The following is a 17,558-nucleotide window of genomic DNA, read 5'->3' as shown; positions in this document are numbered from 1 at the left end:
ATCTCAATCCACATGGACCAGGAGAACCACGACTTCGACTGGGACAACACCAAAATCCTGGGACAGGCTCGGCAGAGACAAGCACGAGAATTCCTGGAACATGGCACCCCATGAAGCATGCGATTAATAAACACATTGAACTCGACCCCATATACATTCCACTAGGGAGGAAACCCGGAAGTGAGGCAATCCATCGCAACGGACCCCAGAGTTTAAAAACCAGGCGGGAAAACACACGGCCGCTTCATCAGAGGCTGCACTGAGGATGTTACCAAGCACAGTAACGAAACGTCTGCGGAACAACAAATCAGCTCGGCGAGCCAACCAACCTCAACACCCACAACCCGAGCTACAGTTCTACCCCAAATCCTTAGTTCAATGGGTTTGCAAACTACTTTCACCAGACTAGCAATCCAGAACCCCAGGCGATGTTCTGGGACATGCTTTTGAATCTCACCATGGCAGATGGTGAAATTTGAGTTCAGTAAAATCTGGAATAAAGAGCTGGCCTAACGGTGATCATGTAACAATTGCTGGGAAATCCACTGCCTTTACCTGGTCTGGCCCACATGTGGCTCCAAAACCAGAGTAATCTGATTGCTCAGAGGACAGATAAGAATCAGTTTGGATGGCCAATAAATACTGGCCTAACCAGAGATGCTCATATTCCATGAATGAATTTAAACTAAAACAAAGGTTCTACCACTTCACTAGGGAACTAAGGTGAGAAAATTCCACCAAGAAGCTTTGTCTATCCTTTCAATCCTGACTGCCTCCACAAATGGTTAATGAAGATTCAAAAATTTTAAAAGCTTCTAATTACATGCACTGCCCTTGTTGCTTCACTTTGGACTATCTAGGTATTGTAAACAAGGGCCAGAATTGAAGTAGTTTCCACAAAAATTCCAGATACAATATGTATTAATTATTAATTTATAGGGTAGAATCTTCTCCAAGCTCATGTACTAGTAGGTGGAAAGTATAATTAATTAGACAGGATGGTGATGTACCTGAGCTCTGATACATTCCTGCCTCCATTGGAATTAAATTCTGGGCAGGGCAGTCCATGGTCAATCTACCCATTCCACTGACAATTGAGACCCTTAAGTTGCCAGTTGAGGACCACATAAGGGCTGCATCCCACCGTCATTGGAATTCACTGAACTGCGAGTAGCCTGTTGCCATGCAGCATGCATGACAGGTCAAACTATATGTTGTTGGGGTGGGGTCTGCTTGACCAAAAACAATCAGTGCTTGATTGAGGGACTAGACATTGGAAGGATGTGAGAGTAACCTGCTGCAAGACACATCCCATGCTTTTGCTCCCACCTCCCTTGCATGCTTCTCCCAACAAAAGCCTCCACAATAATTACCTGTGGTCTGGGCCCTCTAGCATCCTGGTACACCAAGGGAGGTATCGTTATGGCAGCACCCATAGCTGTCTCAGTGGCACTGCAGAGTACAAGGTCTGCTGGCCTCTGGCTCTCCTTTATGCCCCACGTTCTTGATTCCAGTGGAAGGCCTGCTGGTGGCCTTGCATTGCCTGATTGGCATGTGATTCAGTGACCCTTACAGAATAGAATTGCCATGTCTCTTTGGCTCTCCAGCTGATCAAAGAGACCCCAATGTCACAACAAAATTTGTCCATAGTCTTAAGATAAGGAAACAGGAAATCTTATCTGGCTTGTTTCACAATGTGGCAAGAAAATGAAGCCAAATAACACACCCTCCACATTTAGCAAAAGCTAAAGAGCACTGTGAGCTAACTTGTATATTGACACATTAAACAGTAAAGCATCCTGAAAATGAACAACTTTTGCCATTTCATTGTTTTCACCTACAGTAGAAATACACAAAGTTCATAAGTTTGAAAAGAAGAAAACAGCTTAATCTTACGACTAATCTTATGACATCAATTTAAATGCTAGACGATAGGCAGAATTTTCCCTTCCTTGGTGTGGTGCACTGTCAAGAACTGTGGTAAAATAGAATGGGAGCAAAAAACTCTATTCTCAATACTGAGAAAAAATGTTCTGATGTTCCCATCAAGCCATAAATATTGATTTTAGGATCTTGCCATTGACTACCTGATCCATGCACTTGCATTTCATTAAAACCCCGACTTGCTTTATTTTTCTTTCACTTTCAATATTTTGCTCTTTCAAGTAACTAGATGATGCATATTCCTGACATGGAAATTGGAGCAGGTATCTGGTGGCTCAGGCTCACCTCCTGATTGTTCTGGCCATCATGCCATTGCTGCTTCAGATATTCCTGCATCCTCCATTACTGACTTTCTCCTCCACCTGTCATCCACACAAGTTGGATTGGCAAGTCTCCAGCCTGACTGTTCATGCCTGTTCTGGGATCATATCGTGCGCCACTTCAGTTCTCCAACACTTTACTTTTCAGCTTAAGAACAACTTTGATTTGCAGGCTTTGTGTACATGGATACACATGCACTTCATGCATCTGCAAAATACTTTTGTAACCATATACAATGTACGGCTCTTGGCTTTTTTTTAACGTTCATTTACTTTACCACTTACACGGAGCCCGTCAACCTCTATTTAACATCACTTTCTTAACTCAACCTCTGTGAAGCTGTCACTAACTTACAGGTTGCCAGCATTTGTGCAGACCACGTTGTTTTCTTAGCATATTCAGTCTTTACTGCTTGGTTGCAGGCTGCTAACCTCTGTGGCTTTCATTGCTTTTTAATTCTGAGGAAGAGACAGTAGGTCAGGTGGGGAGGACTGAACAGTTAATCTGTCAGTCAGATAAGGATTGGACACATTGATGTAGGTGTAGGACAATGCTATATAGCAATGTCAGTGTGGAAGCATGTGCCAAGCGGTTTATGAGACAAGCATACTACATGCATGTCAACTCATATCTGAAAGTCAAAGGGATGAAGGGAAACTGCAGTCAGTCAGCAGGGGGTACTGCTACAATGAGGAGATTGGGCCACAAGTCATTCCTGCAGGTCAAGTGCAAGGGGTCAGGATTACAGGTAGGTCAGTCAGAGTGCTGTTGAGACATCATTCCGCAGGTTGGGTTGTGGTCAGTCCAGGGGTTTTAAATAGTAATAGAGAGGGGGCAGTACATGGAGTCCTGAAGAAAGCGAGCAATTCAAGTCTGATGATGGCCTCCATTCTCCTAGATTTCTGAGGGAATCGTACCTGAGATAGGGGGCTATTGTAAACCGTGTGGGACCTCATAGGGAATCATGGACTGGAATTCCACAAAGTGAGGAGCAGCAGGTAGGGTGGCATGGTGGCTCAGTGGTTAGCATTGATGCCTCAGAGCACCAGAGACATGGTTTCAGTTCCACCCTTGGATGACTGTGTGTAGTTTGCGCATTCTCCCCGTGTCTTCGTGGGTTTCCTTGGGGTGCTCCGATTTCTTCCCACAGTCCAAAGATACGCAGGTTAGGTGAATTGACCATGCCAAATTTCCCGTAGCGTCCAGGGATGTGCAGGCTAGGTGGGATAGTGGTGGAAAATGCAGGGTTACAGGGATAGGGTAGGAGGTTGGGTCTGGGTGGGGTCCTATTTGGAGGGTCAGTGTGGACTTAATGGGCCGAATGGCCTGCTTCCACACTGTAGGGATTCTAAGAGGCTGAAAGAGGTCACAGTAATTTTGGATTTGGGGATGTAGGATATAATGTTAACAGTAGCATGGGAGCTTTCAAAATCCTGGACCCTGGAGGTAAAGTGGGAATGTTATAGTTATATGAATGACTGCAATTGAAATCTGCAGATGTCAAAACTTCATCTCGGCCACAGGGACAGCAACACAAAGTCAACATGAAATTTCAAGGCAAATCTTGCATCATGGACAGACCCTATAAGTCATGCTGAAATGGATTTTTGTCACATTTGGATCAAAAACCAAGGTTGCGAAAAATGCACAAAATGGCTGAAATGGCATGAAAGTGGGTGGAAGGATAAGTTACCTTTTTCACTGTTGGTTTGGAGTAAAACTGTTGAGATTGGAGGCCCTGCCAAGGGCAATTGCTGTAATCGTGCCTCCACTGATTCAGTAATGTTACCCAATTTACATTTCGTAGGTAGGTCATTCATTGCATATATCAACCTTGTTATATCAGCTAAGCAACTGCAATGAAAACAAAGCACTTAAAAGTGGAATTTGATGTTTTCAGTTCATATGCACATTGAATAGTTATCTCTGGAAGACAAGGCATCACAGTTGCCATGCTCTGCTATAAGTATGCAAGGACGTGGGCTGTGATGTGATGGGACCCTTTTGGGGGAGGGGCATTGCTATGATGGCAAACTATTCTGTGACTTACTTTCAGATTTTTGCTCCTATTGTAGCGTCAAACCTTTGGTTATGTATTGTATAATTGGATAAGGTCACTTACTTCGGAGTTCCTTATACAGGTAGGACAATCACCTCCTGGGGAAGTCCCATTTCCACAGTATGTGAGGGCATGATATACTTCTCTTTTATGGACATGAGGGTTCAGGAATTCCTTCAATTAAATTGTGTTATCTTCCTAGCACTCTCCATGGAGAAGTTGCTCACTGAGCTCAAGTGGAGGTGGTAGTCACTGAATTCATTGTGGTCTTGATGCAGTTCAGAAGACAATGTAGAAGGAGACAGTGACTACATTTTGAAACCTGGTCCCACAAGAATAGTAACCTCCAGTGGCTGCCACAAAGCCTGTATGTGGGGAGGGAGTGAATGATGATCCAGCTGGTGGCTAGGAGAATGAAGAGGCTGTGTATCTAACTATTTGCTGTCATTTTCTTCTATTGTTTGAAAGGTCACACAGGCAGGCAACAGATAACCATGTCATGCCTCAACATTTCCAAACTCTGATTAATTAGAGGAGGATTGGATGGCAATCCTGTCCCAGTGGGTGTCAAAGTCACAGCTGCCATGTGTTTTTATGCCTGCAGCAACTGAGGACCTCTGTGACATTTCCCTACCATAAACCCATAAGCACGTAGGGTATTTCACTGATGTCATTTTCTTCAGAGAATACCCTTCATTTCGAACCCCTGTGATGATGAGAGTCCAGTAGCTTGGCAGTTGGATGTAGATGAAACAAGGAAATGACAGCAAATTTTTGAATGTGAAAATGAGGCTGAGGATTAGAGTGTTGACTGGGAGAGCCATCAAAGAGAGTATGACTGAGCAATACACCGTAGAGCTAGGGAGATCTGTAGTGTTGGGCTTAAAAATGATATCTTCAAACCAGACCATTAAGGGATAATTATTACAGGTTAATTTCTCATGGCAATGAGCATTTGAATAAAATTTTAAAAATAGGCCTTGTGTAAAAGAACAGCCTGTTTTGGCTGGGAGGTAACTGCATAACCTTGATTATCTGTGGGAACCATTCTTTTAAGTAATTAAAACAGAGCCACCTGAAGATGTTTTTCAGCTTGATTCTGCACGATGAAATGTCTCAAAGTACTGCAAGTACTACAAAATAGTGATACAGCATATAATCAAAAGAGATTCCAGCAGCATGATCTCTGTGATTAGCACTGCTGCCTCACAGTGCTAGAGAACAAGTTCAATTCCAGCCTCAGTGACTGTGTGGAGTTTGCATATTCTGTCCGTGTCTGCACAGGTTTCCTCTGGGTACTCCAGTTTCCTCCCACAGTCCAAGGATGTACAGATAAGGTGGATTGGCCATGCTAAGTTGCCCCGTGGTGTCCAGGGATGTGCAGGTTAGGTGGATTGGCCATGGGAAATGTAGGGTGACAGAGATGGGGTGGATCTGGGTGGGTTGCTGTTTGGAACGTTGGTGTTTACTCAATGGGCTGGATGGCCTGCCTCTACACTGTAGGGATTCTATGATTCTGGTATTAATATCAGGTACTTCTTCTCACTCGGTAAACTTTGTCTCACTTGTCAGACTTTCCCCACTGGACTGGGGTTCCTGAGATCAGTGCCATTGAATCTGATATAGAACTCCAAGTGCCAGTCATTCAAAGTCCCTGGCATAATGACAAGGCAGTGATACTCATTAGTTTGCATATGTATAAAGTAGTTTGAGCTAATAGGTTCACCTAATTGTTCGTGTATATATTAAGTAGATTAAGCCAGTAAATTAGCTATGTATTGAAGTGCACATGTCTTCTTGTGATTGTTATGATTAGACTTTAAAGAAGTAATTAGGTACTTTCAGCCTAGCAATACACTTGCTACAAGGATGAATGAGCTGAGCTTGGATTAATTGTTTAAGATTCTTTTGGTAATATGTCAAGTCACCCTTGTTTGTTCCAAAAGACATTATTTTGCAGTCATTGACCTTTGCTGTTGATGAATAAATGTCTCATGGCCTATGTGATATCTTTGGGCTTAAAGTATCTACACACATCATCTTTTACTGGCAATTAAGAGCAAAGCTGTCAGTGAATATGTGCACAGGCATGCTCATGGGGATAGGGTTAGGTGACTTGTAAGGCATCCATCAGGATATGTCACCCATATGTTGTGCAATTAAGCCTCTAATCATAGGCAGCAGGTTGTGCGGTATCCTGAGGAATGTCCTTATGATCCTTCCATCGTTAATCACCCTTCAATATTTCAGAGAGTATGTAGCTTGCTAAGTTGCCATGAAATGCATCCTCTAGGACAGTATTGAACATAGAAACATAGAAGATAGGAGCAGGAGGAGGCCATTCGGCCCTTCAAGCCTGCTCCAATATTCTTCTTGATCATGGCTGATCGTCCAACTCAATAGCCTAATCCAGCTTTCCCCCATTACCTTTGATCCCATTTGCCCCAAGTGCTATATCTAGTTGCCTCTTGAATACATTCAATGTTTTGGCATCAACTACTTCCTGTGGTAATGAATTCCACAGGCTCACCACTCTTTGGTTGAAGAAATGTCTCCTCATCTCTGTCCTAAATTGCTTGCAAGAGGTGATACTTTGTGCTGCAATTGTCAGCAAACCAATGTACTATGAGAGGAAATGGGCATGTGAACTGCTCATTATACATCTCCCACCCTTGAATGGCAGTGCTCTCCTTGAAAAGTTGATAAACATGAACCTTTCCCTGCAGAAATGTGTGGAATCATGGTTGATTCTGTACTCACTCAAGGTGCACCTAAGTGTGGAATGATATGTGCAGGCTAGACCCAAGCACATTTTCTGCATGTTGTGTTTAGTCTTGGTGATCTCCATGCTAAACAGCTATGTAGTCATCAATATCAAGGATGCCTGATGTTTGAGGATATCTGCAGTCATGGGGTGCACTGTTATAAGAGTCTAAGTGACTCCAGCTACAGCGAGATTTGTGGCAGCATCAGGTGAGAAGTCAAGCAAAGTTGATCTCAGCAACAGAAGCAGCTCGGTGCATCTTTTGTTCTTTTGCTGAGCAGTGAGAACGAAGAAGTTTTTTTAGCTTTGTTAAATGCCTTATTAATGGCCCAACCCCCCTCATTTTGCTTTCTATCTTACCAGACATGTCAAACAAGCAAGATGCCGAGAAATCTCAATTATGGAAGTTAGAGTAGGTACCTGGTGACATCCGTTTCCTACTGGCTGCAAATAGCTTCTATGTTGCTCAGTTCCATTTAGCATCTTGGAGCATGATCCATGTGCTCCAGCTGCATGTCCCCTTCATTCATAGACATTGGCATCTGGCAGTTGCCAGCTGCTCATGATCAGAGTGGTTCGTGGTGATGCAGGAAAGACATGAAGTGTCCTGAGTGAGTAGAAAGTATACAGGACAGAGGGTTATTAGTTGTAGAGGATGCAGTAATCAGAGTTGCAGTCCATGAGCCTCGTGATATGTATGAGCACAGTGGTAGAGTCTGTTTAAGCGCTGGATCCCTGAGTTGGAAAAGTGAGCTGGTAAAAAGGACTCCTATCCCAGAAAGAGTGGTACAGTGGCTCAATGGTTAGCACTGCTGCCTCACAGTGCCAGGGACCCAGGTTCAATTCCAGCCCTGGCAGCTGTCTGTGTGGGGTTTGCACAATCTCCCTGTGTTTACACAGGTTTCCTCTGGGTGCTCTGGTTTCCTCTTACAGTCTAAAGAAGGGTGGATTGGCCATGATAATATTGGCCAGAAGAAAACAAAACTAGCAGAGAAATAGCTAATGCTTCTGCCTCTCTGGCTGCACCATTCCTAAAGAAAGGACCCCAAGAGCCAAGTAGCACAACTAAAAAGGTGAAAAGCAGAAGATTAGCTCAGAAAACTCATTCTGAGCCAAAAAAAACCAATTTCACTTTCAATCAGCCCTCTGTATAAGGATGGATGACTGAAGTATCTCACAATGTAAACTCACATTATTGAGCTAAGGAATCTCAAGGCAAACTAATCTTAACAAATTGCAGGTTAAGATTGAAATCCTCAACATTATCAGTTTTTCTTTCTCCTTGTGTCAGTAAACAGCTTATTTGAATGATTGTTTGTTTAAAATCAAATTATTGGCAGATTGTAGTAATTAGTAGGCAAAATGAATTAATATGTTGTACAAAACAGGCCAGAGAATCAATCGTATATGTTGCTGCAGCATAAATCAGAGTTGAGTCTGTTTTTACTATCCCTGTGCAGATGATGACAGATTGGGTGCAGTAAAGTGTGACTGACACAGATGAACCTGGTGGCGTAATTATCATAAGAATGTTGTAATTCTGTCATCTCAGACAATATTTTTAACACAGTCTCTTGTGATACATAAAATTATTCTGTACTTTCTTGACTTATGTGGTGTGATATGTAGTTATTTTTCTGTTTCCACGTGCATGCACTTAACAATTATTTCACTATGGCTAACTCCCTCAGCAAAGTAGCAGATTGATGGCAGTGTTTTGTGTTTTGGTTCATAACCTCAAGATGTTTTCTAATCAACCTGTTCAGACATTTCATGTCGCATTGGAGAAGGTGGGACTTGAACCGGGGCTTCCTGGCCCAGAGGTAGGGATATTATCACTGTGCCATAGGGGCCCCTTTATGACCCCAATTGCAGGGTCAAATCGGGTTCAGTCACTTAGCAGTGATTTTCCTTGAATTGTCTAATTAAAGGAAATGCTCAGTATCGAATGAAGGATTTTGGGTGAACCCTTGAAGCAGGAGGGCACTGTGGTGCAGTGGTGGTATCCCTAACTCTAGGCTAGAAGGTCTGGGTTCACATCCCAACTACCCCAGATGTTGTAACATATCTGAACACACAGATTAAAAGATATCTAGAAGGCCCTCTAATATGGAAGGAACTGCAACCAGCCATTACAGTTAAGAAATAATGAGCTCGCTTAGATCTTGAGATACTTCCCCAGCAACTTTAACAAAATTGAAATACAAAATTGGCCACAGTTGCCAGCCACCATTTGAGGAGGCAGAATATTGTGGCCTGTAGCTGCACCTGTGATCAGGTAGATGGAGTGGGCCTTAAATCCAGCCTAGAGTAATAGGAGGCTGATGCCAAACATGTGGCCTTCAGAGTCTGACTGCAAAATTTCAGTTAGGCTTTGATAATTGGGCATAGTTAAACATTTTTGTTTTCTTTTATTGGGTATCTGCTGATAGCCCTTCTAATGAGTATCCAAGTCTTGGAAATGGCGACGGATCTATCTGCAAAGGTGGCAGTGCAGGGGCTGGATGATGTTGACAAATTGATATGGTAGTTGATGGTGTGAAATTAAGTGGCTGCGCAACTCCCATTTTACCTTCATTTCTGCTGAAAATTCAGTCGTATCAGTTCGCACTTTAGTGGGTTTCTTTGACATTGAATGCAGCCAATGGAAGAAAGAATACTGAATCTTTATCATCTGTACTGATTTAATTGAACAGCACTTTGAGTACTTTTAGTAGGAAGATTCAGGTGACTTATGTTAGTTATAACTGCCACAACACCCTCCGCGTTCTAATAATTTTGTTCAATTGTTTTTATTGTCATTTTAAATGTGTCTCATTGGAACAAGACAACCTGCACTGGTGACCTTTTCATAATGATTTACCACAAATTCTTTTGAAGCTTGTTACATTATAGTTGTATGACTGAGCATTCAAAGGGTTGACTGTTTTAGCGTCTAAATGAATAAAGTTGTTGTAGTTGAATCTAAACACATTACTGATAGCTTATACTGCATTGTATGTTTACCATTTACTGCATTTTATATCACTGTCATCTTTAGTTTGTGCTAAGTTATATTCTCCAAGGTTGTAACAATACTAAATTTCCTACTGACAAACAGATGATGAAAAACATTATTATTCATCATGCTGTGATAAAAATGCTAATCATATGTGGAAATCATTCAAAATCACTTTAGAAATTTGGAACGTTGTAAATAGTTCATGAGGTGAAATTGATGTGGATTGAAAGTCACCAAAGTAAGTTTACTGCTATGATGGGTCTGATTTACTTGAACATTAATTGTGGGAGATGGCAGCAGCTGATATTATTAATACCAATCAAACCCAGTGGTAGAGTAGAATTAATCAATCTCCCACTAGCTAGTGGAATGATTGACAGCTCAAACGATGGCTGCACAGATAACTATCAAATATTTCACAGCATTTTGTGTTTTAGACCAGTGCAGTCAATACATTGAATTATATAAGTAGCAATCTACTGAGAATATTAAGTTCTGCTTTCTTGCTAAAATGACAACAATTTTGCAGTGGTTTTAGTTTTATTTTTGTTTTATAGAAGGTACTTTCCTTTCCTATTCAAAATTAATTGGCTATGTTTGAGGATATTGTCAGGCTTCCCAAGAGTTCTGTCCATAGCACCTATTTAGGCCCAGCATGATCCATGTCTTCTGAGAGAAATTATAGATCTCATTCTGGACTAAGTGAAGGCTCCTGGAAGAAAAGAAATTGATTCCCTTGGGATTAATTACCAGAACAAAGTTGTCCCTCTGCACCCCACAGGGAATGAAAATAAATATTTGACCAAGTTTCTTCAGTCCAATTCCAGTTTCATAATTCTCCTCAGAGCAACATGTTGCCATTCTCAGATCTGCTTCTTCATGAATAGGCATCTCATGGTCTTATGCTATCATAATGCTACCTCCAGTTGTAGTGATTAAACCAAATATCTGGCTGATAATGAGAGCAATTTTAACCCTTTGACCCCATTTGCTATCAACTACCAAAACTGAATAGGGGTTGAACTTAGGAAGATCTTCACAGTAGAAGCATAGAGGCAAATATGGTTGAAACTGGAATTGCTTTCTTTATAGTGTACGTAAGAACCTGACAATAAAATGTCAGATTTTAATTTTATCTAATATCATTCAAGATTTTAAAAGTATTGTGTTTCTGTTTGAAATCAGTACTTTTAGTTTAGCAATTGGAATTGGACAGGTAGTTAACTAAAACTATCTCAAGTCATTTTTTCTTTCTACAGCCTGTGGTGAAACTCTTCAAGAGTCAAGTGGTAATTTCTCATCCCCAGGATTTCCTAATGGATACCCTTCATACACGCATTGTGTTTGGAGAATCTCAGTTACACCTGGTGAAAAGGTAATGTATTTTGGAATAGTCTCTGGTAATCTATCTCTACAGTATTAACATAGGTGCTGTCTACCCTACTTTATATTAAAACCTTCACTTGGAAATCACTTAATCAACTTAATGACAAGATTATTAAGTTGGAAGATTTACTGTAATAGTGACTGTTCTGCTACATGATGCAAACAGATATTGTTGTATTTGTAATCTCAAGCATGTATACACTTTGTGGACCATTACTTTTAATTATTAATACCCATAATATACAATATTGTTTCATGTATAATGCAAGAAATATCTCCTCACTATGGAAATTTTCACAAAAGAAGCAATTAACTGTTTAATCCACTTATATAGGACCTTATATCGGCGCAACATCGAGGGCCGAAGGGCCTGTACTGCGCTGTAATGTTCTATGTTCTATGTTCTGTGGCATTGTGAAATGTCTCATGACAGTTAACGGGATTGATACATTTGCCTGCAGTTTTATGATGCTTTCATTGGCAAACATATAATAGTTGCTGCCTTGTGGTAATCTTAAAACATTTCATATTATATGATGTCAGAGCTTTCATCCTTTTGTGTTATTGTGTACCAGTCATGACAGCAAATTATGAAAAAAATCAGCTTTTAATTTGTCAAATATTGTGTATTCATTGGTTACTTAAGGGCCCCAATTGAGCCCCTAACTTGGCATTGTATATCCACCAAAAAATCATGGAGCTCAGGATAGATGGTTGGTCAGAAAGTATCCACGTAAATTGATAACCTTTCCTCTCCTATCTGCAAACTGGCCTAGAGGACAAATTGATTGAAGAATGGGTTGCAAGTGGTATGCGTTGAGCTTTGTATAGATATAATTCTGATAGGGGGTCTTGTGGCATTGTGGTACTGTCCCTACCTCTGAGTCAAGACGCCTGGGATCAAGACCCATCTGCTCCAGAGGTGTGTGATAACATGTCTGGATGGGTTGATTAAAGAAATATATTCAACAGCATAATGGTCCTAGCATTCATGCCACTGCTTGGTATGCTGTGCCTAATTTTTTAGGTGCAGCAGATAATCACCTAAAGCAACCATTAGGACCCTTGCACATGTAACTTTGTCTTGCAGCAGGTGATATGCTTTGAGCTCTGGAACATTTGTTTATGCTGCATGGAACAAGTTTGGGGATGTCGTGCTCTAAATTTTTCAGCGCTACTGCTGTCATCAAATAAGCTAAGCTTTTATAAAAGTAAATGTTCAGCATTCTTCTTATGGAATCAGGATCTGGATTTCTTTCCTGACTGCGGAGTCATTATGATTGGGATCTCAGAACCAATTACTCCATCTCATTTCTGCTTCTTGAATCCTCCTTCTGGAATCCACCATTGCCACAAAGGCAAGCAACGTGACATTCTGCATTTTAAATGTGCTAATTCCAGTGGAGGCATAGACCTGAAACTGTGCACAAATAATTTTTTCCCCAGTGGCTTTTGTTCAGTCAAGCGCACAAATTAATCAGTTTAAATCATGGGACTTGTTTGTACAAGGTGTAATGTTTATCTTATCAAGATATTTAATGATTAGAAAAATATGACCTGTGGTATGAGCACTTGCTGAAAGACTTGCTACGTTGAGGTTGAGTTGGTATGTAACCAATATATAAATAATGTGCTAGTTGCAGGCTAAGCGCTTTCTGACCTTGCACTTCTTTTAGTTTTGTTCTGAAAAACAGAAATTGCAATGTACAAACCAACCCTAATGACTTATAGAGATAGTTTTGCTTTGTACTTGAATTGTGTGTCCAGGCATTTTGAAGCAGCTATATTTAGTTTATTGTCTGAATCGGCAGAGAAATTGCGATTAAATCAACTAGAAATACATTAGTGGTATAAATGTTCCCCTTTATTGACCTTTTTATGCTGCGGCGTAGATTTTTCAAGCACACATATATTGAGGGGGCTCCCTCAGTTCAAATGAAATCCTTTTTAAGTGGACTATTGCAAGTGCTCATGTTTAGACTTAAGGCCTCTGTAGAGAAACAACAAAAGATTGAGAAATCTCAATGGTATTACATCATTCTATTTTTTGGGACTTCTTATTGTTTAACTGCTATTATGTTAGCACTTGGCAGGTGTAGGATCGGATTTTCGTGGAAGAGGTGGGAAGGTTGAATTGAACAACATCCTAATAATGAATGGCGTAATAATGAATGTCAAGTCTTCAAATACTCCCCCTCCTCCCATTTCATATGACATTCTTGAACCTCATAACACCATACTTCCTCATATGTTTCGTTGTTTTCAATCGCCACTTTCTACTATGACAAACCTCAGATGTCTTTCAAATGGACATTCTCATTTAGACAGTCTTCATGCTGGAAAAAAACAAACAAGCTCATTCATAGAGACTATTCGAAAAAAGGAATACCCTGAGGTGGTAATGCTGTTGTAAAAACAAACACTTATTCATATTCCACATCAAAGACAGATAATCCTTTTAATAATCACTTCAATTATCAATCATAATAATATCACAGCCCTTGCTAAGCTAAGTGATTTTTGGTAGCTTTTGAAATTCAGCCAAACATTCATAAGCAGATACTGGAAAATGTAAAAATAAAATAGAATCTGAAAGGGAAACTGATAAACCAGCCTTTTTTTTTTCCTAAACTATACCAGGTTTTCTAACAATCAAACCAGCTTTTCTTTAAAATAAAATATTCTGAGCATTTAAGTTACTTATCATGACATGAGTTCCCAAGCACACTTCTCTTCAGTTTTGAATATGCCCTACTGATTTCCCTTTTTCTTTTCTCTACTTGGAAATGACTGTAATCATTTCCAATACATGCACAATTCTAATCAATACAATGGTCAACTTACCCTTTTCAGGAAGAGCCCTGTAATCAGTCACTGCAGTTAAAAACTCCTTTAACTTGCAATACTGCATATACCTATTGATTTTTATGTATATCTCTTTACCCCTTTTTAAATCATACTAAGGGTCTTAATAGAATTCTCAATAAATACAAAACCTTTAAACAATGAAGTGCAGTAATTTGAGATTACAAACTGTATTGAAATATTTATCACAGAAGAAAAGAAAGATTAAAGAGAGTTACATGTTTATAGGCTAAAAGTAACCCTTTTTGTGGACCATTAGGGAACAAAGACTTTTTTCTCAGTGTTGATACATTATTTACAGAATGACGATACATACTGAAAGAATTATAGTTTAGTTTTTAACGGTAGATCATACATGTTGTCTGACTGCTTTAAGACCAAAATTCTATCTGGGAGGCTATGAGCTTAACTTTTGATTAGGACTGTGTTGTAAAACATTTCATTTCTGTTAACTCAGTTCATCAGTGGTGGGTAGGCCCTCTACTGCAAGGGGAGACTTCCAGGTGAAATCTGGAAACCTCCCAGTGAACTGTGAAGGATGTTGAGTCCTCCCACTTGGTCCACAAGAGTTCCCTGGCTTGTCCGTGCAGTAGTGGCAGCGCCTGTTCTTGTCACTTTCTTTTCCTGACTCGCCCGGGTGTCCCAGATTCCATTTACCTGGTTGAGAAGACAGCATCCTACCATGGTGTTCTATTCTTCGAAGTGCAGTCCTATCTGTAGCCACTGCTCCCCAGCTGAACTGCTAAGACTGTTGAATTGCCAGCATTTAGTTCAACTATCACTCCCTGGAGCGAGAACCATTGTTCTTTACAGAAATGACAATTAGTTATTTGCCTGAGCCCTGTAAAATGTGCTGTGGGATCCCCAGATGTCTGAGGTGGGTTGCTTCCAGCTTTCCAGACTGTTGCTTGGAATGCATAAAATAAAATTCAGCCCACACTACACACAGACTGATTTTCTGCCAAATAATTTGCACCTGTTTACACGAAAGTTCCTGGAACTGGTATAGATACTAGTTTGAGTGGATCAGAAAGACATATCAGATACTGTAAGAAAAATTGATTGCTTAACAGGGCTACAACTTGAAATTGTTTTATCAACATGCTGAAAGTAAATAAGAATATATCAAAGAGGTGTCTTAAATTTAGTAAAGCAATAGGGTAAGGATCATTGATTAAAGTTTCTAGACCAAGATCTGATTTAAATTTTTGGCCTCTCTTGCCCTCGTTGGGTAAGTTTGTTTTAGTGACAAGTTGCTGCTTTTGTTGCTGCTTATCTGTTAGGTATCATTGAGGGAAAAACCAAGCTGATGTCAGAGAAGCACATACCTCATGGGCCAGTTACAAACGAAAGCCCTGTTATTGATGTCCACTACAGTGACCACTCGTTCTTCCAACTGAAAAATAAAGTTATGACACCAAGAGCTCCATATCAGTGTTGGCGTGGAGAACAATCTGATTTGTTGTACACGTTGTTTTACATTTTCACATCACCTTATTTGACAAACATTGCCAGTGTTGTAAGCTCAGCCCTTTATTAATGAAAGTTTGTAAAGACAAGAAATATGAAAATACTATACATACTGATTTCAAGATGGAACCAACCTTGGATTAGGATGGTAAATGTTAAACTGATTCACATGGATACCTCCTGTAATTTTCTTCTCCTGCAACCTTCCCCAAATGATCTACCTTTGAATAACTTAAAGACTTCTCATGCAGTTAACAATGATATGGATACCCTCCACTGCCATCTGACAGTAGGGTTCCCCTTGGACTGCATCTACGTTCTATCTCTAGAGTTGATTGTCTTTCAGATTGATAATCAGTCCTCCCCTTTCTTCTTTGTGTTAGCCTCCAACAAGTTTAGCTTAATTAGGATAGTGAAGCAGAAATTTTCAGTGTTCTGAGAACTGCTCAAATTTTTTTGTTTTTCAGATGAATGTTGTGAAGAAGAAAATAAATGGCCTGAAACAGAATGGGGTGGATTGTTAACTTGCCACCTGGACATAAGATTAATTGTCTGTTTTAGGCACTGCACAATTTTTAATACCATTGATCTCTCTTTTTCTACAACTGATCCACAATGCTAGTTTAATGCTTGCGCAGCATGTTCAAAATCCGGTCCAACGTTTGCTTTTGTTGAAAAATTGTCACTTTTGATTAAATGCTGCTTTGAAGGCAAAGACATTAATTCTTGCTGTTTGGAAAGCCTTCAAGATATGCATCTGGCAAGATTTTACATTATCCTATACAAACTCAAGAGAACATCGTAAACTTTTTGTTATGTTTGCGGTGACCTTTTGAGGATAAAATAAATCATGCTATAATTCACTGCAACTTTCTAAAATAACGGTCTGATGTTTAGCCCTGATAATTAATAGAGTTTTCTATGTAAATACACTGGATTTTAGTCAAGTCAGGTGATTGCAGAAGAAAGTGCAAAATTGCCATTTTGATAAGTTGAAGGTACGATTAAAGTAAGAATGGAAATTACAGAGATGTTGGCAATAATTTTCAGCCTTCCTTAGAATTGGGATGGTGCTGGAGGACTGGAGAATTGTGTATACAAAAAATGGTATAAGAATAAGACAAGCAAGTACACTCCACTTAGTTTAACTTTGATTTGGGACATCTTAGAAACAATAATTTGGAACTGATTTAATCCTCACATAGACAAATGTGTAGTTATTTAAGGAGAGCCAGGATAGATTTTTTTTAAGGAAGAATTATGTCTAACTAACATTCTTCAAAAACACTCCAGAAACATCAGTGTGTTGATCATGGCAATGTTTTTGATGTAGTGTACATAGACTTCCTAAGGACTTTTGATACAATGTAAACAAATTTAGACCTGAAGGGGTGAAAGGGACAATAGTAACATGGTTGTGGAATGTACTGAAATGTAATGAGTATTGTGTAGGACTTCAAAAGTACATTGGTTGGTGGAGTGAACAAATAGGTGATAGATGAAGTTCTATATGGAGAAGTGAAAGGTAATACATTTTTGGTGCGAAGAACATGGGAAGGCAATATAAATTGAATTGTACAACTTTAAAGAGGGTACAGAATCAAAGGGATCTGGGTGTAAATTGTTTTGGAGATAGTAAGAACTGCAGATGCTGGAGAATCTGAGATAACAAGGTGTAGAGCTGGATGACCACAGCAGGCCAAGCAGCATCAGAGGAGCAGGAAGCCTGACGTTTCGGGTCTAGACCC

General features: G+C 40.1%; 1 protein-coding gene across 4 annotated transcripts in view; it reads left to right on the top strand.

Annotated features, from left to right (window-relative positions):
- LOC109913338 (bone morphogenetic protein 1) overlaps window positions 1-17,558 on the top strand; it is a 320,653-nt gene that overhangs the window by 198,626 nt on the left and 104,469 nt on the right. For all 4 annotated transcript variants that reach the window (XM_048603079.1, XM_048603072.1, XM_048603065.1 and 1 more), the window contains one exon: window positions 11,349-11,464. In XM_048603079.1, the coding sequence (XP_048459036.1) occupies window positions 11,349-11,464 (116 nt within the window). The remainder of the gene's footprint in view (window positions 1-11,348; window positions 11,465-17,558) is intronic.

This window comes from Rhincodon typus, chromosome 1 (genome assembly GCF_021869965.1).
Source record: "Rhincodon typus isolate 14 chromosome 1, sRhiTyp1.1, whole genome shotgun sequence".
Lineage (NCBI taxonomy): Eukaryota > Metazoa > Chordata > Chondrichthyes > Orectolobiformes > Rhincodontidae > Rhincodon > Rhincodon typus.
The sequence above is the reverse complement of the archived record's forward strand: the minus strand, read 5'-3'. Positions and strand labels throughout refer to the sequence as shown.